The sequence below is a fragment of the Spinacia oleracea genome, chromosome 1 (assembly GCF_020520425.1).
Source record: "Spinacia oleracea cultivar Varoflay chromosome 1, BTI_SOV_V1, whole genome shotgun sequence".
Lineage (NCBI taxonomy): Eukaryota > Viridiplantae > Streptophyta > Magnoliopsida > Caryophyllales > Amaranthaceae > Spinacia > Spinacia oleracea.
This window is the reverse complement of record NC_079487.1, coordinates 105,668,349-105,693,977: the sequence shown is the minus strand read 5'-3', so window position 1 is coordinate 105,693,977 and position 25,629 is coordinate 105,668,349. Positions and strand designations below refer to the sequence as shown.

At 36.7% G+C, this 25,629-nt stretch overlaps 1 protein-coding gene across 1 annotated transcript; it reads left to right on the top strand.

Moving 5' to 3' along the window:
• The first annotated feature begins 14,065 nt into the window (after window positions 1–14,065).
• On the top strand, window positions 14,066–17,690 carry LOC110803472 (U-box domain-containing protein 45). The gene is made up of 3 exons (XM_022008988.2): window positions 14,066–14,967; window positions 15,616–16,577; window positions 17,279–17,690. Exons 1-2 carry the CDS (start codon window positions 14,375–14,377, stop codon window positions 16,532–16,534), a joined length of 1,512 nt encoding a protein of 503 aa, XP_021864680.2. The 5' UTR covers window positions 14,066–14,374; the 3' UTR covers window positions 16,535–16,577; window positions 17,279–17,690.
• Window positions 17,691–25,629: the final 7,939 nt, after the last annotated feature.

Here is a 25,629-nt window from a genome sequence, read left to right as displayed (position 1 = left end):
ATGAGAATAAATAAAGGAAAATAGAATCCAATAGTATTGATATGGAGTACATACACAATATATATATATATATATACGAGTATTTTTTTTTAAAAGGTAAGAAGAATGAACTTTACTGAACTAGCACCTAGCACAGGTTAACAAGTCCAGCTATGCAGGTCTTCGCTTGAGCCACTCCCAAGATTTTTGCAGCCGATGAGGCTTGACCATGTGACCTCCAAGTCACAAGGTGAGTTCCTCACCAACTCCGCAGTATTATAAGTGTTTTTTAAAGGTAAGATAAAGTGTCATAATGGGCTAAAATCTACACGGGTTAACCCGATCCGAGATAGCGGGTTAGGCACTTTGAGAACAGGGCATGATAAGGGGAACCCTCCCTCAAAGTGCTTCTATTGCGATTGAACCCCTAACCGGTAGGAAGGTGAAATCCTTTTTCACTGGACCAACACATTGCTTGGTAGGGTATTATAAGTTTGATCACATAAAAATAGTATTGTAGAGAGTTAAGAGATTTGAGAAACAGTGAATGTATACAGTCTCTTTTTGTTCTTTACCTTTTTCTTTTTAGGTTTCTCAAAATGTTATTTACATTTCATTTTATATTATCACATAAATGTTTTAATATTCTATCAAATGTGTGTCCAATGATTATTTTAACCAATTAAATTCATTGGATCATTAATATCTCACACTTTTTCAACGGGACATTAAAATTTTCTCATTTTCCAATATCTGAATTTTGATAAAAGTTAATACATTATAAATAAACATAATTTGTCTTGTTTCAATTAAAAAAATAGAGGAATATCAATGCACATTAATTAGTCGTTAAAATGCGTGCAAAATATAAACAAAAGGATCCTACTACATGTACACCTAGTATACAAGACATCTTGTACATCATGCTTTTCTATTGGTTGTACAAGACATATTTATTGTCTTTCATTCTCATTTTTTAGTGGGTTTGATGATATGTCAACAAATTAATGATGTTGTACAAGAGAATCTTGTACACTAGGTGTACATGTAGCCTTTTCCCAAACAAAAAGAACAAAAAGAGACGGACGGAGTACAATATAACGGAATGATCTAACTATTTATCGCCTCATATTACTCAAAACCGCCCCATTCATTTATCCATATACCCTCCTTTATTTACCCCCTCATTTACCCTCTTACCTTCCCACCCCAAATCTAACCACCACCGCCGTCCACCACCGCCACCATCATGTCGTCGCGACAAAATGGCCGAGTCTTCACAAGAGTTTTTTTTTGTCGGAATTTTTTTTAGAAACTTATGCATTTTTAGCTTGTACTATGGTTCAGGCTTATGAATTGTAAGTTAATATGTACCATGGTACAGACTTATGCGTTTTTAGCTTCGACCATGGTATTGACTATTGACTTATGCAGTTTAAGGTTGTACCATGGAAGGAGCTAAAAATTCATAAGCCTGTACCATGGTACAAGCTAAATATTCATATGTCTATTATTTAAGGTTTTGATTTGTTGTTGCATTTGATTTAATGTAACCGGAAGAAAAATAGAGACTTATGAATTTTTAGCTTCTTCCGTGGTACGAGCTTATGAATTTTAAGCTCCTTCCATGATACAAGCTCAAATTGCATAAGTCAATACCATGGTCGAAGCTAAAAACTCATGAGACTGTACCATGGTACAAGCTTAAAATTCATAAGCCTGTACCATGGTATAAACTAAAAATGCATAAGTTTCTAAAAAAAATTCCGGACAAAAAAATAAAGAACTCTTGTGAAGACTCGACCATTTTTTCGCCGACGACGTGATGGTGGTGGCCGGAGGTAGTGGCCGGCGATGGTGGCCGACGGTGGTGGAGAGAATTGGAAAGTAAGATTAAGTAAGGTTACTAATGGAAAATCAGGAAAAATAGTGAGGCGAATTTGAGTAATATGGGGTGGCTTTTAGCGCTCCACTTAATCATTTAACCTCTAATGAATACACAGTCCGAAGTTCAGATACTCAATACAACATCTAATCGAACCTCTCTAGCTTTCCTCTCTAAAAACGAAACCCCACCCCTTCAAACCCTAACCACCGCAACCGGCTCGCTGGTGCCGGACCTGAGTTTTATCTGCTCAATTAAGGGCGCCGGCGAGCCGAAATTAGTTCACTTGGTGTCTTTGCCCTTCCGGTGAAGAAGATAGGGAATCAAGCTTTTTCAATAAAGAGAGAGGGTTTTTCAGATCTGGGTTTCAATCTTCACCGACCTTTTTTCCAAAGCTCCTCCGAACGCCGCCATCGATAATCTTGTCGGTAGAGGTAGGGGTGCTGTTGGTTCGTTCGTACCGGAAGTTATTGGACCGGAATTTCAACCTAATCTATTCCATCTACCTCCTAATCGTCGTCGCATTAGTCACCGGTAAAGGTATGTGCCGCTGGTATTTTTCGCAAGTAAAGGTTAAGTTTTAGGGGTAAGGTTTCAATTTTGGAATAGAATAGCTGATTTTGGGTTGTATTCTGTGTGTTTGGGAATTAAGGCCCTGATTCCTAAATGTGTTCCCAGCCGTTGCCGGCTTGTAGTGTCGGGAAAATCCCGATCTTGCCGGTAAAGGTAAAGGTTAGGTTTGGGATTTAGATTAAGGCTTTTTTAATTACTTTTTTTCAGTAACATCTTTGGTACGTGTTTAGGTGGTTTTTTGGCTTGATTCTTACCCTCTCCCTGCTTTATTGGTCTAGCTGTTTAGTGATGTTTAATTTAGTAAAGTGTTAAGTTTGGGGTTGTTGGTTTATTGTCCTTGCAAGGTTGGTGTAATACCCCGAAGTTTATAAATTTGATTAATCATGCTTAATTATTTTTATTTAGCTTAAAATCGTTTTAAATATTAATTTTGAACTTTATTTTAATTAACGAAGATTTATTTCGCTTGAATTTTTAATATTATTACACGATTTATTAATTTTCAGATTATATGATTAAATTTCAAATTTACGAGCTTAAGCTACTTTTTAAAAATCTAAATTATTCCGTGATTTATTTCGGATTTTTAATAATTTCAGAACATTCTTAATTTATTCGAAAACTAAATTTATTTTTCGTTAACGATATTTTCATAAAGAATAATTTTAGCTAAACATTTCTATTTTAGTAGTTTCCAAAAATAACAACAAGATTTCTGAATTTTAGTCCAACCATGTGAAATTACGAAAATGCCCTTGGAACACCAAAAATTCCGTTTCCCTTTCTTTCCTTGCTCTCCACGTTGCTCTCCACGTACAAATCAAGAATGAAGAATTTCTTCATTTCTCTCTTCCCTGAATTCAGTCCTTGTTCATGCCTTGCTCCCCAAGGACTTTAGCTTCTTTTTCACTCCACTTAAAACTATAAATCAGATCAAAAGTTTGCCCCAATTCTTCATTCAATCAGCTCCAATTTCAAGTTGAATTTCAATAACTAAAAATCAATTTTACTCCCCTTTTGTTTCCTATTTGTTCGAACCACCACCACCGTCGGTGGCTGCCACCACCATTGTCTACCGTCAACCACCCAACTCCACCACCTAGCTGCTGCGGTCGATCACCACCCAGCACACCACCGCAACACCTCCCTAATTTCTCTTCCCTTCCCGCAGCCACACACTCCCCTGTTCCCTCCTCCTTTCTTCCCTTGCGGCACCACCAGCGTCGCACCACCGCTCCCAGCCACCCTCTCCACTATGTGAACCCACCTTCGTCCCCAATAACCGGCGTGACGCCGCCCAGAACCGCCCAGAAACACCCTCAACATCCCCTGCTTTGTTCGACCTTCCTCTCCCCTCCCCTTGTTGTTCCGCCGCCTCGGAACCACCCCACCTCCGACGCCTCCCAGGCGAGGTTCCGGTACCACCCAGCGACACCGAGAAACCCGATCCCAGCCGCCACCTTCTTCCTCTCCTCCTCCCTTTCATGTTCCCCTGTCTCGGCCCCTCCCCTGTTCTTCACGTCAGTTTAAAAAAATAAAAATAAAGGGAGAGAACGAATTCCAGTAATTGGAACTTGGTTCTTTTATTTTTCACAATAAGGCCCAACTCTTGTCTTGGCCCAATACCCTAAAGTAAGCTCCATTCTCTTTAAGCACTCATGTTAATCAATTATTATTTGTTTTAAATGAAATTTAAATGATAAATTCAGATTTATATTTTGACTATAATTTTGGTGTAAATAATATTTTCGTTAATTTATGAAATTTAAATCATGTAAATCGTTTTATGAAATATATAAATATTTTGATTGAAATGTTGTTTAATAATATTTTCAAAGATTATATTTTTATTAAATTAATTATTCTAAAATTAATATCTATAAATGTATTATTTATAAAATATTAGTTTTAAGTATTTATCGTCATAATATTAATTCAGTAAGTTAATATTTTGAAAGAATTCGGACTCGGAGCTCAGGAAGAACGAACCAACGAAAGGCTTAGCAAATCGTGGAATTGAGGTGACGGTTATTGCTAGTACCCGCAATCCCTTCGAAATGTATTTATGAATGATGTTATGAACCATTGATGTTTTATAATGATGTTTTATGATTTGCGGGATTACAAGTATGATTTGATTGAATTGTTTTATGATAATGCAGCTTTATGCAAAGTGTTGATTTAATGAATTATTATTCCTGAAAGAAATGATTTTATGAAATAACGAGATTTAATGATTTTATTGAACCACCCTGAATGAATGAGATTTTCCTGATTAATGTTCCAGTAAAAGAAATGTAAACATGATAAAGGAAAGTGTAAGAACTGGTCAAGTTCCCCTGATATGGAGCCCAGGCTCCCCCTGATAAGAAGCACTGGCTTCCCCTGATATGGAACCAAGGTTCCCCCTGATAAGAAGCACTGGCTTCCCCTGATATGGAACCAAGGTCCCCCTGATAAGAAGCACTGGCTTCCCCTGTTATGGAGCATTGACTCCCCCTGTTATGAAGCACTGGCTTCCCCTGTTCGTAGGAGACGTCCTACCATGTTTTCCTGTAAAGTCATGACGACCAGAATAATACTGTTAAAAGAAAAAAGGTTAAAGAAATAATGTTCCTGAAATGATGTTCCTGAAATAATGTTCCTGAAATGATATTACTGAAATGATGTTTCGAAATGATGCTTTTGAAATGATGATTTATTAAATGTTTTACTATATTCTATTCTCCCTGTGTTATTAAATAAAATGAATTGAAATGATGTTACGATGCTAGGGTAACTCGTTACTGAGTCTTCGGCTCACCGTTTTGTTTTCTGTTTTAGGTACTGCTTGGGACCACGAAAACGAGTAGTGGCGAGGATTTTCACTATAGCTAGGTTCACCTAAGTTATTGTTAAGTTGTAACAATTTTCAGTAAAGATTCGAGATTAAGTTACGTACTTTGATTAAGGAATTAAAAAGGATTATTATGTTAATTTTGGAGTTAAATTAGCTTATGATTGATGGTTGCCTTGTAATTCCCAAGAGGGAGTTACGGCAGGTAATTTCCCGACCGAATTAGGGTAATTCCGCTGCTAATTATTCCTTAATAAGTGATTTAGAGGTCGGGGTGTTACAGTTGGTATCAGAGCAAAGGTTCTGGACCATAAGTGCTAAACCTTACGGGTTTTGCGCGTAGTAGAATTCAATAGGCTTTAAGCAAAGAGTTTTAAGGAATAAGTTTAAAAGAATATGTTAAAATCATGTTAAGTTAAAATCAAATGAGTGTGAGTGTAGGAACGGGCTGAAAAGGGATTATTTTCCTATTATGTATGTTTTCCTGATTGAGCATGTTATGCAGAATGTCAACTATCGAGGTGACTAACGATATTAACGGTGGAGCGCACCACGAGCATAACGTCCATGTCAACGATGACACTATCTACGAGGATGTTGCCCACGATGATCCTTACGACGATCAACCTATCGAAGATCACAAAGAAAGGATGGAACGATTAGAAACCGTTAGCACGATGTTAGCTGAATTAATCAAAGATTCTCAGAAAAAGAAATCGTCGAATGCGAACGAAAATGCGTCAATGCTCAAGAAGTTTTCATCCCTGAACCCACCATCTTACGATGGAAAGCCCGACCCTGTAGAATTCGAGGATTGGATTAATCGCATAGATAAGTTGTTTGAAACCTTGCAATGTCCTAAAGAATGGAGAGTCGATTTCGCCGTATTTTACTTAACGGGTCAAGCAAGTTTATGGTGGAAAGTTAATAAGGAAAGTAAGAATGAGCCTAGATTTGGTTGGACCGAACTGCAAAAGTTACTAAGAGATAAGTTTTATCCACCATCCCTGAGGAAACAAAAGGAAGACGAGTTTTTGCACTTGCAACAAGGAACAATGAGTGTTATGGAATATGCAAACAAGTTCATGGAATTGTCAAGATTTGCACCGGAGCTGGTATCCACAGAACAATCTAGGATGAACCGTTTTGAGCGAGGTCTTCATTTGAAATACCAAGATAGGTTGGAAACTCAAAGGTTTACTTCCTATCAAGATATGGTTGATATTGCAGTTAATGTTGAACGAGTTGTACTACTTCGAGAAGCACACAATGTTGGTGATAAAAGGAAAAATGATAATCAAAACCATGGAGGAGCTAAAAGGCCAAACCAAGGAAACCATAATCATAGAAGGAACGATAGTAGAGACCAAGGTTACAATGATAGAGCATCTCGTAAGGTATGGTGTGCTAAGTGTGGAAAGAGAAACCATACCGAAAATGAATGTCGTGCAGGAACAAAGACATGTTATCGATGTGGAGGAAAAGATCATTTTGTCAGAGACTGCCCTAAACCACCTCCCACGGATATTGGAAGAGCAACCTCGACCAATCATGAACGAAACAACAACAATGCTAAGGTTGATCATGATCCACCACGACCACCAATATCTGGAAAGGCTTACATGATGAGAGATGACAAGGAAGAAGAAGATGACGCCAACGTTGATACCATTTAAATTTAGTTCTCATGTACGTTTGAACCTAAGTTTCCTGTTTTAGATTTGAATCATGTTATAGATCTTTTGTCAAGGACATGTTATGAAATGTTTAAGGATCATTAATGTTCTCAAGGAAGTTAATGAAAGAATTAATAAAAGCATAATTTTGTGGATATGAATTGTTTTAAGGAACTTTTATGTTTATGAATTATTTAAGGTTGATTTTTTTTAGAGTACCGAAAGAGCATGAGTTTGTATTTAAGGATGAATGATAGAGTACAAGAAGAGTGTGAGTTTGTATTTCATAAAAGGTGAATCATCACTTAAATCAGGTTATTCAGGGTTCAAAGCGTTTAAGTTATGATTAAGGTTGATTTATGGGTTATTTTCCCGCACCCTTCATAATGATTGTTTTGTGGTTATAAGAACCTAAGTGTATTTTCAGATATGTTAAGGAAGCTAAGCTAGAGTATTAAAAAGTTATGCAAAATATTATGTGATCGAGACCAAACATGATTTATGGTGAAAATATGAAATTGAGGTTACACATGGAGTTCTGAGGATTATACCAAAGGAAGTAATCAGGAATTAGTCAGTCAGTAAGGTTGATGGTGTTTTCAGTATACCTTTCCGCATTATTTATAGGGATTGTTTTTGAAAGAATGCTTGAAGAAAGCTAAGCGAGAGAATTAAGGTTTTGCAAAATGTTAGGTGGAAAACATGATTTCTGGTGATCGAAAAGATGAAACTAAGTTTTCATAAAGTTTTGGGGATCTTACCAATGTAAGTTATCGAGGATTAGTCTGTCTATGAGGTTGATGATATCAATGAATGTTATGAAGTTCGAAAAGAATTATGATTGAGGAATGCAATGGAGTTAAGAAAAGGAATCGACGAAATGACATCCAGGTAGTCTGAACTAAGTCTCTGGAACCTAGGTTGTTTCTGATTAAGGCACATGCGATGGCTTAGAATTATCCGACAAAACCCAAGTGTTTGTCGACTTAAAATACTAAGGATAAGTAACGAAGTCGTACGTCTAATGATGTAGTTCCTGTCACGTGATTGGACTCAAACCCCCGCAACGAACATAGTCAACGAAGTTGTTTGACGCATAAGAAAAGATCGAAGATCGAAATCAAAACGAATCGAACAACGAAAGTCAATGACAAGATTCCTGCAACAAAGAAGCCAATAGCAAATGAAAGTGAAATGTCTCTAATTATTCGTCCATGAACGATATGCTGTATGAATGACTATGTTTTCTATGAATGATTATGTTATGGTCAACCATGCTCGTGTGTTAGATCAAATGATTATGAATGTTATGCTTATGTTGAATTTGAAATTTTCAATTTATGAATTATGTCTCTATGATATGGATTATGTTTATGCTGACATGATTGTACTGGAAATCTAATGGTTATACGCGGATGCCGTCTTCGATGGAAGTTCTCCTGAGCTCAGAGTACGAGATTATTATTATAATAAATAACTTTTACAACTATTTGAGTATTGCAATTGATAGATAGATATTTATTTTCATTATATATATACATATATTTTCAGAATTATAATTTCGCATTAAAAACTACTATTTTTGGTGGAAAATATTTTCAAACAGGATCTCGCAAAGTAAAATAGGAGCCTAGTCTATGCTAACAAGTTTGCCCCTTTTACGTTCTTTGCTCCTCGATCCTATTATATGAAATCAAGTGGAGATACGAAAGACGATGGCGAAATGTAATTGACCTTAATGACGATTAAGGATCAATATATAATTTTGCCCCTTTTGTATTCTTTACTCTTCGGTTCTAGGTCTCGGGTTGAAGCGGAGTCCTAAAAGATGATGGCGGAATGAAAGCTAGACATTGTCAGAATTGAAATTGTGAGATCTTGGTTTTAAATAAAACATCATACTTTTATTCGAGCGTTTTCAATTTTCAACAAACATTTTATAAATCTAATTTTCAAGTTTCGAGGACGAAACTTTTTCTAAGGGGGTAAGAGTGTAATACCCCGAAGTTTTTAAATTTGATTAATCATGCTTAATTATTTTTATTTAGCTTAAAATCGTTTTAAATATTAATTTCGAACTTTATTTTAATTAACGAAGATTTATTTCACTTGAATTTTTAATATTATTACACGATTTATTAATTTTCAGATTCTATGATTAAATTTCAAATTTACGAGCTTAGGCTACTTTTTAAAAATCTAAATTATGTGATTTATTTCGGATTTTTAATAATTTCGGAACATTCTTAATTTATTCGAAAACTAAATTTATTTTTCGTTAACAATATTTTCATAAAGAATAATTTTAGCTAAACATTTCTATTTTAGTAGTTTCCAAAAATAACAACAAGATTTCTGAATTTTAGTCCAACCATGTGAAATTACGAAAATGCCCTTGGAGCACCAAAAATTCCATTTCCCTTTCTTTCCTTGCTCTCCACGTTGCTCTCCACGTACAAAGCAAGAATGAAGAATTTCTTCATTTCTCTCTTCCCTGAATTCAGTCCTTGTTCATGCCTTGCTCCCCAAGGACTTTAGCTTCTTTTTCACTCCACTTAAAACTATAAATCAGATCAAAAGTCTGCCCCAATTCTTCATTCAATCAGCTCCAATTTCAAGTTGAATTTCAATAACTAAAAATCAATTTTACTCCCCTTTTGTTTCCTGTTTGTTCGAACCACCACCACCGTCGGTGGCTGCCACCACCATTGTCTACCGTCAACCACCCAACTCCACCACCTAGCTGCTGCGGTCGATCACCACCCAGCACACCACCGCAACACCTCCCTAATTTCTCTTCCCTTCCCGCAGCCACCCACTCCCCTGTTCCCTCCTCCTTTCTCCCCTTGCGGCACCACCAGCGTCGCACCACCGCTCCCAGCCACCCTCTCCACTATGTGAATCCACCTTCGTCCCCAATAACCGGCGTGACGCCGCCCAGAACCGCCCAGAAACACCCTCAACATCCCCTGCTTTGTTCGACCTTCCTCTCCCCTCCCCTTGTTGTTCCGCCGCCTCGGAACCACCCCACCTCCGACGCCTCCCAGGCGAGGTTCCGGTACCACCCAGCGACACCGAGAAACCCGATCCCAGCCGCCACCTTCTTCCTCTCCTCCTCCCTTTCATGTTCCCCTGTCTCGGCCCCTCCCCTGTTCTTCACGTCAGTTTAAAAAAAAAAAAGGGAGAGAACGAATTCCAGTAATTGGAACTTGGTTCTTTTATTTTTCACAATAAGGCCCAACTCTTGTCTTGGCCCAATACCCTAAAGTAAGCTCCATTCTCTTTAAGCACTCATGTTAATCAATTATTATTTGTTTTAAATGAAATTTAAATGATAAATTCAGATTTATATTTTGACTATAATTTTGGTGTAAATAATATTTTCGTTAATTTATGAAATTTAAATCATGTAAATCGTTTTATGAAATATATAAATATTTTGATTGAAATGTTGTTTAATAATATTTTCAAAGATTATATTTTTATTAAATTAATTATTCTAAAATTAATATCTATAAATGTATTATTTATAAAATATTAGTTTTAAGTATTTATCGTCATAATATTAATTCAGTAAGTTAATATTTTGAAAGAATTCGGACTCGGAGCTCAGGAAGAACGAACCAACGAAAGGCTTAGCAAATCGTGGAATTGAGGTGACGGTTATTGCTAGTACCCGCAATCCATTCGAAATGTATTTATGAATGATGTTAGGAACGATTGATGTTTTATAATGTTGTTTTATGATTTGCGGGATTACAAGTATGATTTGATTGAATTGTTTTATGATAATGCAGCTTTATGCAAAGTGTTGATTTAATGAATTATTATTCCTGAAAGAAATGATTTTATGAAATAACGAGATTTAATGATTTTATTGAACCACCCTGAATGAATGAGATTTTCCTGATTAATGTTCCAGTAAAAGAAATGTAAACATGATAAAGGAAAGTGTAAGAACTGGTCAAGTTCCCCTGATATGGAGCTTAGGCTCCCCCTGATAAGAAGCATTGGCTTCCCCTGATATGGAACCAAGGTTCCCCCTGATAAGAAGCACTGGCTTCCCCTGATATGGAACCAAGGTTCCCCCTGATAAGAAGCACTGGCTTCCCCTGTTATGGAGCATTGACTCCCCCTGTTATGAAGCACTGGCTTCCCCTGTTCGTAGGAGACGTCCTACCATGTTTTCCTGTAAAGTCATGACGACCAGAATAATACTGTTAAAAGGAAAAAGGTTAAAGAAATAATGTTCCTGAAATGATGTTCCTGAAATAATGTTCCTGAAATGATATTACTGAAATGATGTTTCGAAATGATGCTTTTGAAATGATGATTTATTAAATGTTTTACTATATTCTATTCTCCCTGTGTTATTAAATAAAATGAATTGAAATGATGTTACGATGCTAGGGTAACTCGTTACTGAGTCTTCGGCTCACCGTTTTGTTTTCTGTTTTAGGTACTGCTGGGGACAACGAAAACGAGTAGTGGCGATGATTTTCACTATAGCTAGGTTCACCTAAGTTATTGTTAAGTTGTAACAAGTTTCAGTAAAGATTCGAGATTAAGTTACGTACTTTGATTAAGGAATTAAAAAGGATTATTATGTTAATTTTGGAGTTTAATAGCTTATGATTGATGGTTGCCTTGTAATTCCCAAGAGGGAGTTACGGCAGGTAATGTCCCGACCTAATTATGGTAATTCCGATGCTAAGTATTCCTTAATAAGTGATTTAGAGGCCGGGGTGTTACAGTTGGTTAATGGTTTGTTCTTCTATGGTGGGATATCCATTGCTGAGGATTGTAGAGGTTTTAGGTTTAAGTTTTTCCCAGTTGGTTGTCATCAAAAAGTCAGTCAACCTAGGTAGTGGACTTGTCCCTGGTGTTTATACTCCCTTGGACGATAGTATGATGGGTCTAAAGAGGGAGAAAGAAGGTTGTAGGGGTGACTATGGAAGGAGAATCTTGTATTCTCGAAGTTCGGTTGTCCAGTTTAGGTTCGCGGTGAGAGGTTCTCTCATTACAATCAAAAATTCATATTTGAAGACTTCTCCCCAAATAGAAAATTTGGGGGTTCATAGTATGTTCACTAAGACGAGTCTCTTTGGGAGACTCTGGGTGCTCGTTCTTGAGAGTGTCGAGTTTGTTCGTGAGCATATCCCCTTGCTCACAAAGTCGTTTCAATCGGTTCGTAAACTTCATGTCCTTCCGTTTCTTTCGTCCTCTTCCAAGTTCCACCGATTAAGGGTTCTTGTTATTGCTTATCACCCAAGCTTCATCCCGAGGAGAAAGGAGAATGTGGGCGCGCAAGGTGAAGGCAACAGTTAAGGGCCATCGACCAAAGCTCTGGCTATGCTTGTAGTTCGTAATGGTATAGCTTCAAAGCTTGTAAGAGCTAGTAGAGCTCATCGAAATAACTTTGGGTGTGTAAGGGCTTTAAATGGCCGTAGGAAGCAGTTTCTATCATGCAATGTTTTTCATATTTCTAGAGAAAATGTTAAGGACTCCCATGAACGACCTACTCAGGATCGTATGGTTAGTCTCTTTAACATTTCATAAGTGTAATCTGTTTAGTGCCTGTCAAAAAAAAAAAACCTCTAATGAATACTCCATTAATATTTCATAAAATTTGCGCTTGCTAATTTTCCAATTATCAGCATTTAATGGAAGATTTAGGAAATGATTATACTCCGTAGTTGATTTTGACTATCTGTTGTTCTGTTTGCATGAGTTTCTTAATGATTAGTTGTACTCCGTATTTGTGTTATTGTGTACAATGTACTTGGTTGTACACATGTACACACACCTTCGCCGATTTTAGTATTCCGTATGAACGAAAACATATATCCTCTCAAAAAACAACAACATAACGCGAAGTATTAAAGTTTCAATGATGATATTTACTGTTCAAATCTCATTATGGATAAACTACTCCAACTTCTCTAAAATTTTCGGTTTTGGTGTTTAATTAAGAGAATTTTGGCAGAGAAGGGATTTCCATAGCCTAATTTTGAAAAAGCTAAACATGAAGTATAATCAAGTAACATCATACAATTACAACTTACAAGTATCTATATACATAGTAACGGCTAATTACTCCCTCCGTTTCTTTTTGTTTGTTACGTTTAAATTTTTGCACGTTTATTAACGTATAATAAAAATTCTTTTTCTTTTTTATTAAAAAATAAACTCAAGTAAAACCTCAATCAACTAATCATTACAACAACCAATAAAATTATTTTATTTATCAAAATGAACCAATAATGGAAAAACACAAAGATTGCTAACTTGACATATTTGGGAAATTGTAAAGAAATTTAATGAGTTGAAAAAATTAGACCAATTAAAATTAAAAGTTGGCACAAAAAATGATAGTATAGTAAATTTATAAAAGGAAAAATTCTCCCACGTAACAAACATTGTGAAAAACAAAATGAAACGGAGGGAGTACCAAATATGACCTTATATAATCATTTTTTTTAATATCCCTTATAAAGACAACACTTGGCCAGGTCGGGAAGAGGCAAGACGCAGTATGGATACGAAGCATGTGGATTGTGCCGGGCCACAATATATTTTTTTGTTGAAAAGGAATGACAAGGTATGGTCCGACAAAACATGCTAAAAACTCAAATTAAGGGAACTTAAACATGTTAAATACTTAAATTAAGAAACTATGCACAATACGACACAACACTGCACGAGGGCACCTGGGCTTGAGCGTGACTGGATTACCCCTTTAATATTTTCGTCACGACACGACTCAGTACAAAACAAGTAGGCTTTTGTATTAGTTGAACCCATTTAGAACCAAGACATGCAAGTTTGACACTAAGTACATCCAACGACCATCTTTAATATGTACCATGGATAGTTCTTATATGGAACCATCATATACATAGGCTCGCTAATACCATCATTAAAAATATCTAAAATCGTTGATTCTTGATATACTTGTAGTGCGTATAAGTTTTTGTAAATCCCATACTCCCTCCTTCCTTTTTCCACTATAATTAGAAACTACTCCGTAAACAAGCTGTAACCAGTAAACCAATTGCCACACCAAAAACACACTTTTACAAACATGGTCAACCTAGCTAAACATTAAACATTAATTAAACATTAAATAACCAAATAAAGCCTTAAATACCCTCAAATCTCAACTCACACACTCCAATACAATAATCATCTCCACTTCCTCTTTCTCTCTCATCGCCCATCCCTCCACCCTCAAACTCCACTATTCTGAACAAAAAAAGCTCCCACTCACTTTCTCTCTCTACTTTTCTCCCCCCTTTAAATTCCCCGTTTCTCTTTCCAAACAGCCCTCTGTTCTCTAATCTCTCTCCTCTTTTTTTTTCTTCGTCTTCTGCTCTGTTTTTCCACGCAAATGTAGCATCAAACAGAGCACAACAAACAAAAACAATGGCGAAGTGTCATCCTCCTCGAAATGACGTCGGATCTCTCATCCTTAACCACCCTTCCTCCCACCACCACAACCATTGCCGTCGTTGGACTTCTTTCTCTCTTCGCAAACTCCTCGCCACCGTCAGCTGCGGCGGCGGCACCAAAGCTAAAACCTCCGATGACCCGAAACCCCAAATCAAAAAACCTGAACCCAAGCCCAAACCCATCTCACCCAGCAATGTTTCCTCTCGGGCGGAGTCCGGGAAACTGGCGGATCTCCTTAACCTGTCTTCCTCCTCTTGCTCTTCTGGGAGGAGAGAGAAAGTGGAGGAAGATGTAGTTGAGGTGAGGAGAAAGGAGGAGAGGCTAGAGGAGTTAAGAGCGGCGGTGAAGTTGTTGCAGAATGAGAGTGACGTGGAGGAGAGAGAAAGTGGCGCGAAGTCGGTTAGAAGCTTCGCGAAAGAAGACAGTGAAGCACGGTGCACTTTGGCTATGCTTGGTGCTATCCCTCCTTTGGTTTCCATGCTTGATAATGAAAATGATAATGATGATGATCAATCCCTCATTCAAGCTCTTTACGCCCTTCTTAATTTGGGCATTGGCAATGATTTGTAAGTTCTTTTGATCCCCTCTTTTTTTAATTCCTTTTCCTTTATTTAAATGCAATGCATGTTGTTCTTCGGAAATCATAAATCAAATGGTAATTTCTGCATTTTTTTTTTTTTGTAATTTTGTTTTGGGGTAAGTAAATGAGATTTTGTTACTTGACAGCTTGACCCAACAAGAAGTTTACAAGAGAGGAAAGAATGTGAGATATTTTCAGATGAATTTTCAGATTTGGTTTCTGGGTTTTTTGATTTGATGAAATTGAATGCATGTTGTTTATCAAAATGAATGATGATTTATTTTTTGGATCAAATTTGTTGAAAATGGACAAAAAAAATAAAGTAAAATAGAAAATAAAGTGAAAGATTGTGCTTAGAAAAGAAGTATTTTGTACAGTAGAATGGGGAACTCTGTTCATCTCTAGTCGTTTTCATTTGAGTAAATTGGGGTTTTTGTTTTAGATTCTTACTTCAACCACGTTTCCTGCTATATTCTGTTTTCTAGTGTGATGTATTGTTGTTTTCTTTTGAAAAGAGGAAATATTTCTTGGAAAATTTAGGCATTTACTTTTGAGCTTGATCTTTGTTCGGAGGGTAAATAATACATTCAGAAGTTTGTGAATTTTTTTTAACATTTTGGTAAATTTATCACAGGAATAAAGCAGCTATAGTACAAGCAGGGGCAGTACACAAGATGTTAAAGAAGATCGAGTCCTCGAATTGGTGTCTGAAACCGTCTGTTTCAGAAGCCATTGTGGCGAACTTCCTTGCATTGAGCGCGTTAGATACAAATAAGCCGATCATTGGTACTTCCGGGGCAATCCCTTATCTCGTTAGCGTACTCCTAGACACGGAGAAAAGATCTAGTTCACAAGCGAGGCAAGACTCGCTTAGAGCACTTTACAATCTCTCAATATCACCAACAAACATTGCATTAATTCTCGAGACTAATTTGATTCAGTATCTCGTAAGCAAGTTGGGAGATATGGAAATGAGTGAACGAAGCCTTTCGATATTAAGCAATGTAGTTTCAATCTCGGAAGGGAGGAAAGCAATTAGCAGTTCCCCGGATGTTTTCCCGATATTGATAGATGTTTTGAATTGGTCAGACTCGCCAGGCTGCCAAGAAAAGGCGTGCTACGTAATAATGGTGATGGCCCATAAATCTTATAGTGATAGACAGACAATGATAGAAGCCGGGGTTGGATCAGCATTGCTTGAATTAACTCTTCTAGGTAGCACATTAGCACAGAAAAGGGCATCAAGGATATTGGAATGTTTAAGGGTTGATAAGGGGAAGCAGGTTTCTCGAAGCTTTATTAATGGTAAATCAACTGCAGCTGTTTCTGCCCCTATTTGTGGGTCTTCCTCATCTACAAACAGTGTTTATAAAGAAGAGGATGATGTCATGATGAGCGAAGAGAAAAAGGCGGTAAAACAATTAGTTCAACAGAGTTTGCAGAGCAATATGAAAAGGATTGTCAAGAGGGCTAACTTGCCTCAAGATTTTGTTCCTTCGGAGCATCTTCGGTCTCTTACCGTGAGTTCAACATCGAAGAGCTTGCCCTTTTGAAGATTATATATCGAAAGATGAAGATAGTTCCCGAGCAATAAGAGTTAGTGTTCTCTCACATTCTCCTTGCATCAGTGTCACTTGCAGCTTGTAATGGTGGCATTATACTGATATCAATCATAATATGTTCATATAGATTAGTTAATAATTATGTGCTGTATCCATGTTTGGCTAGTGTAGTAGTACTAGACATTTTCTTTGTTATGAGCCTAGAGGATCATTGTATAGTAGTGTCTGTCCTTATCATTATTGAAGGCTAGAAGAATAAATTAAATAGCACAATCTTTCATTTTCTTGAGAGCAATATGCAATGCTTTTTTATGTACATTCTTCAAGTTGCTTCATTGCATAGTTGCATACCCCCGAAACTTAAGGGTAGCCATATAAATCACCAAATGCCATGGATTAGCTTTCAATCAAAAGGTCAATTCTTATAGCCTCTCCCATGTTCATTTCCTTGCATAAAAGGGTCAGTTTTCAAGTCATTTTCTTTTCTTAATCATATTTACTACTCGAAAGCTTTGCTTATGCCGTTAAGCATGGACATGTTGGATCTAAGACGCGTAAATTTACATTCACATATATAGTAATCAGATGCACCGGATTATCGTTTTATAATCACGGCTTTAGTCCAGCCTAGGGAGAAGTACTCAGTATTAATTAACTGCGCGCATTCTTTATCTCTGAACCATTGTGACTTTTAACACTAAACATTGAGTAATCCTCTGTTTAAAAATGTTGCAGATTAGGAAAGCAAGATATTAAAGCAGGGGTTTTGGCAAGGAAATGGAGTACAAAGAGAGAGGAATCTAGGTTGGTGGCCGGAAGTGTAATTAAAGACAAGAAAAAAGTGCAAAGTGAGCTTCTCTTCTGTTCTTGTTTAGGTAAATATATAATTATAAATAGATGGTAAGCACATGACGGGTTCTGAGAGCAGGTTAAGGTTTTCAACCTTAATTAACTGTCACTTCCCATTTTCTCTCTGCTTTCTTGTAATTAAGTACATACTTAGACTTAGAGGGTGTTTTGCTTAGCTGTAAATATGCTTCTGGATCTGTGTTAATGAACATGATAATGCCCTGACCTGACCTGACCTATTTTGTTCATTTCTATCATTCTGTCTTATATTAATATAATGTCATGATCATAAACATAAGGATTAAGGAGTACTACATTTTGTTAATTGTCAATTTGTTTTGTTTATTTGTGGCAATTGTTTGTTAGGCTAAGTCTATGTTTTTAGTAGAGTCATGTGAACTTCCACTAGATTCAAGTGAGATGATGTATTTAGATAGCCAGCTCATATAGTGAGTGTGAGAGACTGAGAAGGTGAGCTCAGGTTTTCTTGGAAAGTTTTGTACCATTTGTGTTGGTGGTTTCTTGGTCAACTTCTATGTGTGAATCTTGGTTTTAGGCTTATAGCTACTATAGAGTATGGAGTACGGAGTAGTATGTTAGTGTTTTGAATAATGTTTACTCTCGAGACTCGAGAGGGCGGAAGTGTTTCTAATCCAATTATGCTTAATTTTTTTCACCTTAGAAAAGAGTTTCAGGAAAAATAAGATCAAATAGATTGTTCAAATCGAAGTAATAGGTGAAAAGAATCTTACGCCATATATTGATTTCGACACACCTCTAAGTAGAGCGCGTAGAAATGTGCTCTCATAATGAGTGTTCAAAAATCATCCCCCCTTACCAATGTTTACTTCCGAAGTGACAATTACTCCATCCGTTTCATCTTCTAGTTAAGTCGTATTTAAGCAGTTGTGCACCGACCCTTGATGAGTTGATTGTAGACCCATTATTGAAGTCTTTGTCTCATAATTTTTTCTTTCCAACCGTCTTCGCCTTCAAGGACAAACTTTTGAAAACAATTGCATTAGATCTAAACGTTATTACATTTGGGGATATGTTTTCTCAAATCTCTGGATTTTTGCACAAGTTGGTAGACAAACTATGTATGGTTTTTTTTGAGGTTATTTGTTGAATGGTCGTAATTTCACAGTAAATTAACTTCATTGATTTGGACATGTAGTGCCCAATAGGAGGTATATAATTGATCATTAAGGTGAATGTATTACAGCCAGCTTTGTATAGCTTAGCTTTGCCAAGTTTATATTCAACTTGGTTCAATGATTAACGTCCGAGGGGCCGCCTTAGCATCACTTCAAGGTCCCTACACTCCTCACATTTTCAAGAACCAGCTTATTCTTGTGCTCCCCTTTTACTTCAAAATAGTGTCCAGTCTTTATTCCTTTGAATTTAGTACTTGTTTATTTTAGGGATCATGATTCATGTGGGATGCTCTTTTAAGGGCTAACCCAAATTCCTAACTACATTCTCCTCAGCTCTCACCCTCTCTGGCTCTCCACGTGATAATCGATTTGTATTTCAACTCCCCGGAAAATGAAGCCCTCACCACGTTTAAAGATGGATGTGGGCAGGGCCGGTCCGACACACAAAAATCCCGCCCCGCGCCGACACGAAAAAAACATGGCCCCGCCATGACAGTGTGTTGGGCTTGGGCCGCATTTTTTCGGGTACGATATGACAAAGCACTCTAACTTTAGTTACCAAATTAGGCTTAGCACATCGGCCCGACCTGGCCCAACATTTTGAAATGCCCTGCTTGGTCTGACACGATGCAGAGTGGGCTGGCGTAGGCCGGGTCTGTTCAGGCCCATGGTCCGAAGCCCGACCCGGCCCATAGGCGTCTTTATCACCACATGAGCATATGCTTGACTTTGTAGGTTATGTCCTTTCAACAAATTATTAGGCGGGCATACTGTGGCAGTCATCCAGATCCAACCGTCAATGTGGTATTTAGTTTTATGTGAGATCGTCTAACACTAAACAGACGAAGTAACACTAGTCTCACACGGGAGAACTTAATAAGTTTTTATTTTTTTGACAGCCACAACGTAATAAGGCCCTGTTCTTTAGAGCTGAACTGAACTGTAAAATAAGTATTGAAACTGAAATTAAGCCAAAAAGGATATGGCTTGTTGTGCACCGGCTTTTACTAATTTCGAAATCTTTTTGGTTAAAGTACATCGTAGCTAGGAAGTAATAGAAGTATAGAAGGCAAAGAAGTAAACTTGAATGTGTGAAAAAGGAGACTCGGAAGGTGGTGTAGAGAAAGCGAAAGTCCAAGTTAGTCAGAAGCAGTTTGTTGGTTAGTGTGTACACCATTATTCAAGAATCAAGACCAATTTTGTCAAAATTTCAGCAATATTTATATAAATTATTGGGGCTACCGAGAAGAACGTAGCGTATGTTTCATGTGCTTTGTTATGTACGACCAATTGGTAAATTACTTCGTACTCCACTATTAAGGATTGACCATCACTCCCATAACTCCACAAGGTTGGCTTGTAGGGGAATTTACAAAATTATAAATAGTCAAGATCTAGGATTCATGCATGGACTACTATCTTGTCGATCTAAGTGTTGTACGGAGCACCCCTCTTTCTTTATTATGAACTACTCCATAGTTATTAGTATTAGATCTTGACTATTTGTTTCAAAATTGTTACGGAGTAATTTGTTTCAAAAGAAGTGGAATTTAAATACGGAAACTTGGGCTTCATTTTTTAATAATAATAATATTAAAAAATTATTACTCCCTCCGTTCCTAAATAAGTGTCACTTTTCGGTCTCGGCACGGTACTTAAGAAAATTATAAAGTGTGTAAGAGTTAATGATTGAGAATGTTTTTTTTTTTTTGGGAAATGATAAAGTAGATAATTGTTTAATTGAATAAAGTACGAATAAAAGTGTATGTGGGGATTGAAAAGTGGAAAAGTGTAGAATGTGTAAGTACAAGTAGTTACTTCCTCCATTTTTTTTTATTATTGCACCGTTTTCCTTTTTCAGAAGTTGTATATTAATTGCACCATTTCCTTTTTTATCAAGTTTACCTACATGAAATGACATTTGTATCCTCATATGGGTGGTGGGGACCAAACCCCACTTGTTCTTTACATAAAAACTTGTACTTAATCACATGGGTATTTTTGTCAATCTCTCACATTTTACCTCCTTTCTTAATTCTTGTGCCCAAGGTAAATGGTGCAATAATAAAAAAAATGGAGGAAGTATGATTTATAGAAAAGTGGGAAAAGTGTGAAAAATGTATGGAAAAGTGGAAAAAGTACATGTTCAAAAATAGAAATGTGACACTTATAAGGGAATGCCAAAAATGGAAAAGTGACACTTATTTAGGAACGGAGAGAGTATTATGTAATATGTTGTTGGATTAATTACAATGTACATTTTTATAATATCAAAATTTATTATAAATTGTACTAATAGGCGATTAAATATATGGTTGGTCAAAGATTTGTATTAGCACGTGTGTCAGTTAAACGATTATATTTGTTCTAAAATGGAATAGTGTTTATGTACTCCACGTGTGCTTGGAATTTTAGTGCTAAAATAGTATGTTAAATAGGAGGGGGAGGGGGAGGGGGAGGGGGTAGAGGATGAAAAACTTTGGTTGAGTGAGAAATAAAAAAAGTGAATTTAGCGATTCAAAACTGACCTATATCCAAATACTAAACAACCCAAATTGTTTACCAATTACCATGTAGCATGAGTTTTGTGATTGATTAATGAAGAGTGTTGTTTTTAACCCACACTCGAGTACACATTATCATAGTATTATGATGAAAGCATTATCAAAAGCTATCTAACTTGGATACCAATTTGGCATATGATGTAACTAACTCACCGACAAACAAATTAATGAAAAACACAAGACATATACTCGGATATGGAGTAACATTTTTATGGACCCCTCGAATTTTATCAATGTCTAAAAGAGTGTATAATTGATTCATAAAACAATGATTACCAAATCTTCTCCAAACTTGCATTATGATTTATGAGAAACAGAAGAATTAAAGAAAACTAATCTCACATGAGTGTAGTATAAGTTCTTGTAAAATATGTTTTGACAATTTATCATACGAAGTATGTCAGACTAGTGACCGCATATCATTTCACCTATTAAGTATTAAGTAGGGGTGAGCACAACAGGGTACCCTGTCAAAATTTCAGGAACCGAAACCGGAACTTGTTGCAACAGGTTCCTGAAAATGAGAACCGGAATCGGAACCTGTTACAACAGGTTCCTGAAAATGAGAACCGGAACCGGAACCTATTGGAACAGGTTCCGGTTCAGGGTACCCTGTCATTTTAAAAATTTAAATAAATTATTGTTAATTTATTGAAAAAAAAACTAAATTATGGTTTGGGCTTTGATTGTTTTATAGTTTGGGCTTAAACTGTAATTCTATATTTATATTTCGTTAAGAATTAGCTTGAATTGTTTTATCGAAAATGATAAAGGTCGCAACATGCGACCTTTAAGTCGTGTCACAATGATGACATGGCATGTTTATGTGTCATGATTTAAATTGGAAATTAAAATATTTAACTTATATAATCTATTATATACCTTAAAAAAAAAAGGTAGAAAAATCTTAATATTCTAATTTGTTTCCTTCTTTACATTGATTACCTTATTTATATATTTTTATAGTAAAAATATTAAATTGATAGTAAAAATATTCTATGACACATAGCCTACGTGGCGCCTATGTGTACCAATTAAACTGCGCCACGTATGATTGCGACAACTAAATGTTGTCGCAACTTGCGACCTTTATCATCACCCTTATTTTGGGTATTTCATATTAGAATTGGTGTCTACATGGTACCCAACAGGATACCCGTTCCGAAAAATTGAGAACCGGAATCGGAACCTGTTGCAACATGTTCCCAATTTTAGGTACCCTAGCTTTTTGCTCACCCCTATTATTAAGCATGTTATGACAGTTAAATAAATATTAGACGGTTGATATAAAGACTAGTTGTAATTGTAGGCTTCTAGTTTGTAAAGAAAAAGTTGTTAATAGTAAAAGGGGGAATAAAATCTAAATATGGAGAAAAAAAAGAAAAAAAAAGCATAGAATGAAAGAATAAAGATGGGGACCAAGTTGAATAATGTCCATTTCTTTTCCCCTTCTTGGAAAGTGATGACTGATGATCATGTGCCTTTGTCACCGAGTTCGATTACTAATTGATCCATTTGAGCCCCAATCTTGGCCTCTAAAGTGGTGTACCAGCCTTTTTGGCCCAAACTTGATGGGTAAGTCACTAATTTGATACTCCGTAGTAAAAAGTTGTTTGGTTCAAGAAAACCATACTTATGGTAAGTTGATTAACAATAATGACCATATCGCTTCTGACAATCCATTTGGCTTAAAGAAATACAAGTACTTGTATGTTGTATATACGAAGTATCTAACCCATTTAACATACGATGGCATGAGACTAAAGATGGATGTAAGATGTATTGGGCTCGGCGGCGCGGGTATGGGTTGGGTTTTGGATAGGCAGTTTCGGAGTGACCGTATTTTAGGTGGAGCACAAGCAGGTTTTGCGATTTCAGTTCTCCACACTGAGGTTATGGCTTGTATATTGAGTTTGCGTTAGGCGTCTCAAGTTGAGTTTTCTAGGGTTACAATTTTTACGGATTCCCAACGCTTGATTGAGTTACTAAGATCAATTAAAGTGACAAAATATCCAGCTCATCTTGACGCTTGCAGAGATTCGGAAGATTGGACTACCTTTCTATGGTGGTGTATCAACAAGGTAGATAGACAACGGGTTCATCAGGCGCACGAGCTGGCAAAGGCAACATCTACTTTACTTTTTTCGTTTTCTAATTTTCCTTAGTTTGTTTCTTTAAGCCTATGTCAAAAAAAAATAAAAAAATAAAAAAATAATAATTGGTTTGCACAAATGCCGATTCAATGTTTACTAAATCTAATTATATTGCATAACTATTATACGATAAGGCTTGAAACAACAATTTCAATTTACATATTAATGCATAAGAATGAAAATTGTAGATAATCGTTCATCAATTGGATGATACATATAAGATAATTATTCATATATATTTTAACAACACTTTTTTACCTCAAGATACCGCGTGCGGTAAAACTATACTCCCTCCGTCCCGGAATACTTGACCTGTTTTCCTTATTGGATCGTCCCTTAATACTTGACCTGTTTCTAAAAATGGAAATATTCTAACAATATTATATTATTTCTCACTCCACCCCTATTAACCCACCTACCCCCTACTCCATACAAAAAATAATTAAAAATTCAACCCCTACTCTCCCCAACCCCACCCCTTCACACATTTCCCACTAACTACATTAAAATAATACCCCACCATCAACTACTACCTATTAAATTAAATAAGTCAATTCAAGTCCCTTAAACTCTGTGCCGGTCAAACCGGGTCGAGTATTCCGGGACGGAGGGAGTATTAGTATATACTCCGTATAAGATTACATACTCCACTAAATATTCTAGAATATATGAAGATATTTACTATACCAATACTGTAGGGCCCACGAGTTCACCAATAGCTCCATCATTACTATGATATTGCCCGCTTTGGGCCAAGCACACACGAGTTTATTTTTGAGCTCCTTCCCAAAAGGCCTTACTCTAATGTAGTTGGTGAACTCTTATAAACTAGGTAACTCCTCTTATTTCTCCGATGTGTGACTTGAGATGTATACTCAACAATCCTCCCCTCAAAACAAGGACCACAAGTAGGGATGGAAATGGGTCCAAGACCCGACCCAGATCCGGTTGGACCCGGTCCATTTTTAAGGGTCTGGGTCCAAAAAAATTAGACCCTGTGGATCTGGGGCGGATCTGGGTCTTTGTTCAATGGGGCGGGTCTGGGTCCGGGTCCAGGAATTAAAGATCCAGATCCGGTCCAGATCCGACACACAGACCCATATATATAATTTTAAAAAAATTATTAAAATTTAAATATAATTCAATCTTTGCGTGCTAAACTTTATTCAGTTCTTATGATATTAAACTATTTAAAAATTGTTTGATGTGACATATAAATAATAATATTAGAAACTTTAAATACTTATTGTATCACAAGGCTAATATGATTTTTTTTCCTAAACAAAATTAACGAATATTCCATATTTAGTGGTTTTATTAAAGCAACGTTACGTTTACATACAAAAAATGGGCGAAAAAATTACATAATATAAGAAAAATGAGGGACAATTTTTTTGGAAAACAAATACGCTTAGACCCATTTAGGACCCAGATCCGACCCTAAACCCATTAGACCCAGTGGATCTGGGTCTGGATCTGATTTTTTTGGACCCAACGGATCTGGGTCGGATCTGGATCCACCTCTTAAAAAGCGGGTCTGGGTCTGGATCCTGTCGGACCCGGTCCAGATCCGACCCATTGCCATCCCTAACCACAAGCCTCCCCTCTAGCGATAATCTATCTAATCAACTTGTACTGTCGCCAACCCGCGGAACACACCGCTTGACCACCAAGTCCCAAGTTGTTGGGTATACATCCCAAGTCCCACATCGGAGAGATAAGAAAGAGTTACCTAGTTATAGGAGTTCACCAACTACATTATTATGAAACTTTTTGGGAAGGAGACCAAAAATAAACTCGTGCGAGTTTGGCCTAAAGTGGACAATATTATACTAATGGTGGAGTTTGTTCGTAAACTCGTAGGCCCTATAAATGCACTCCGCAATCGTAGCGGGAGGATGTTGTACGCTAAGACTGTCCCAAATATCAGTGAAGAGTACGAGTGCAAGTCCCTTTGTAAAAATATCGGCAATCTGATAACAGAAAGTTATGAACGGTGTAGTTCAAAAGCTGGTTAGGTCATAAACATGCTATTTTGGAGCAGATCAATATTGGGCAGGTTGAAGCGGGCCGCATGTCAATAACAGATCCATAATAGACGAACCACTAAACGATCAGGAAGAAATGAAAAGAATCGAAACAAACACAAGTACACATGATTAAATGAGTGCGAAACTATACATACAATAATTTATGAAGTAAATAATAACTTTTTTTTCTCTAAATTATTGGGGTGTAAGTTGGACCTTATATTAATCATGTCCAATAAAAGACATATTCAATAAAAGCCTTTTTAACACAATTTTAACCCTATATCAATTGGGTAACCCAGTCAAATAAACATGTCTAATTCCATCTAACCA

What these genes read in the sequence shown, in the direction of transcription:
- LOC110803472 (XM_022008988.2), top strand. Translation starts at nt 14,375, where the DNA reads ATGGCGAAGTGTCATCCTCCTCGAAATGACGTCGGATCTCTCATCCTT. An exon ending in TTGGGCATTGGCAATGATTT is followed by an intron (nt 14,968 to 15,615) that starts GTAAGTTCTTTT and finishes AATTTATCACAG; the next exon opens with GAATAAAGCAGCTATAGTAC.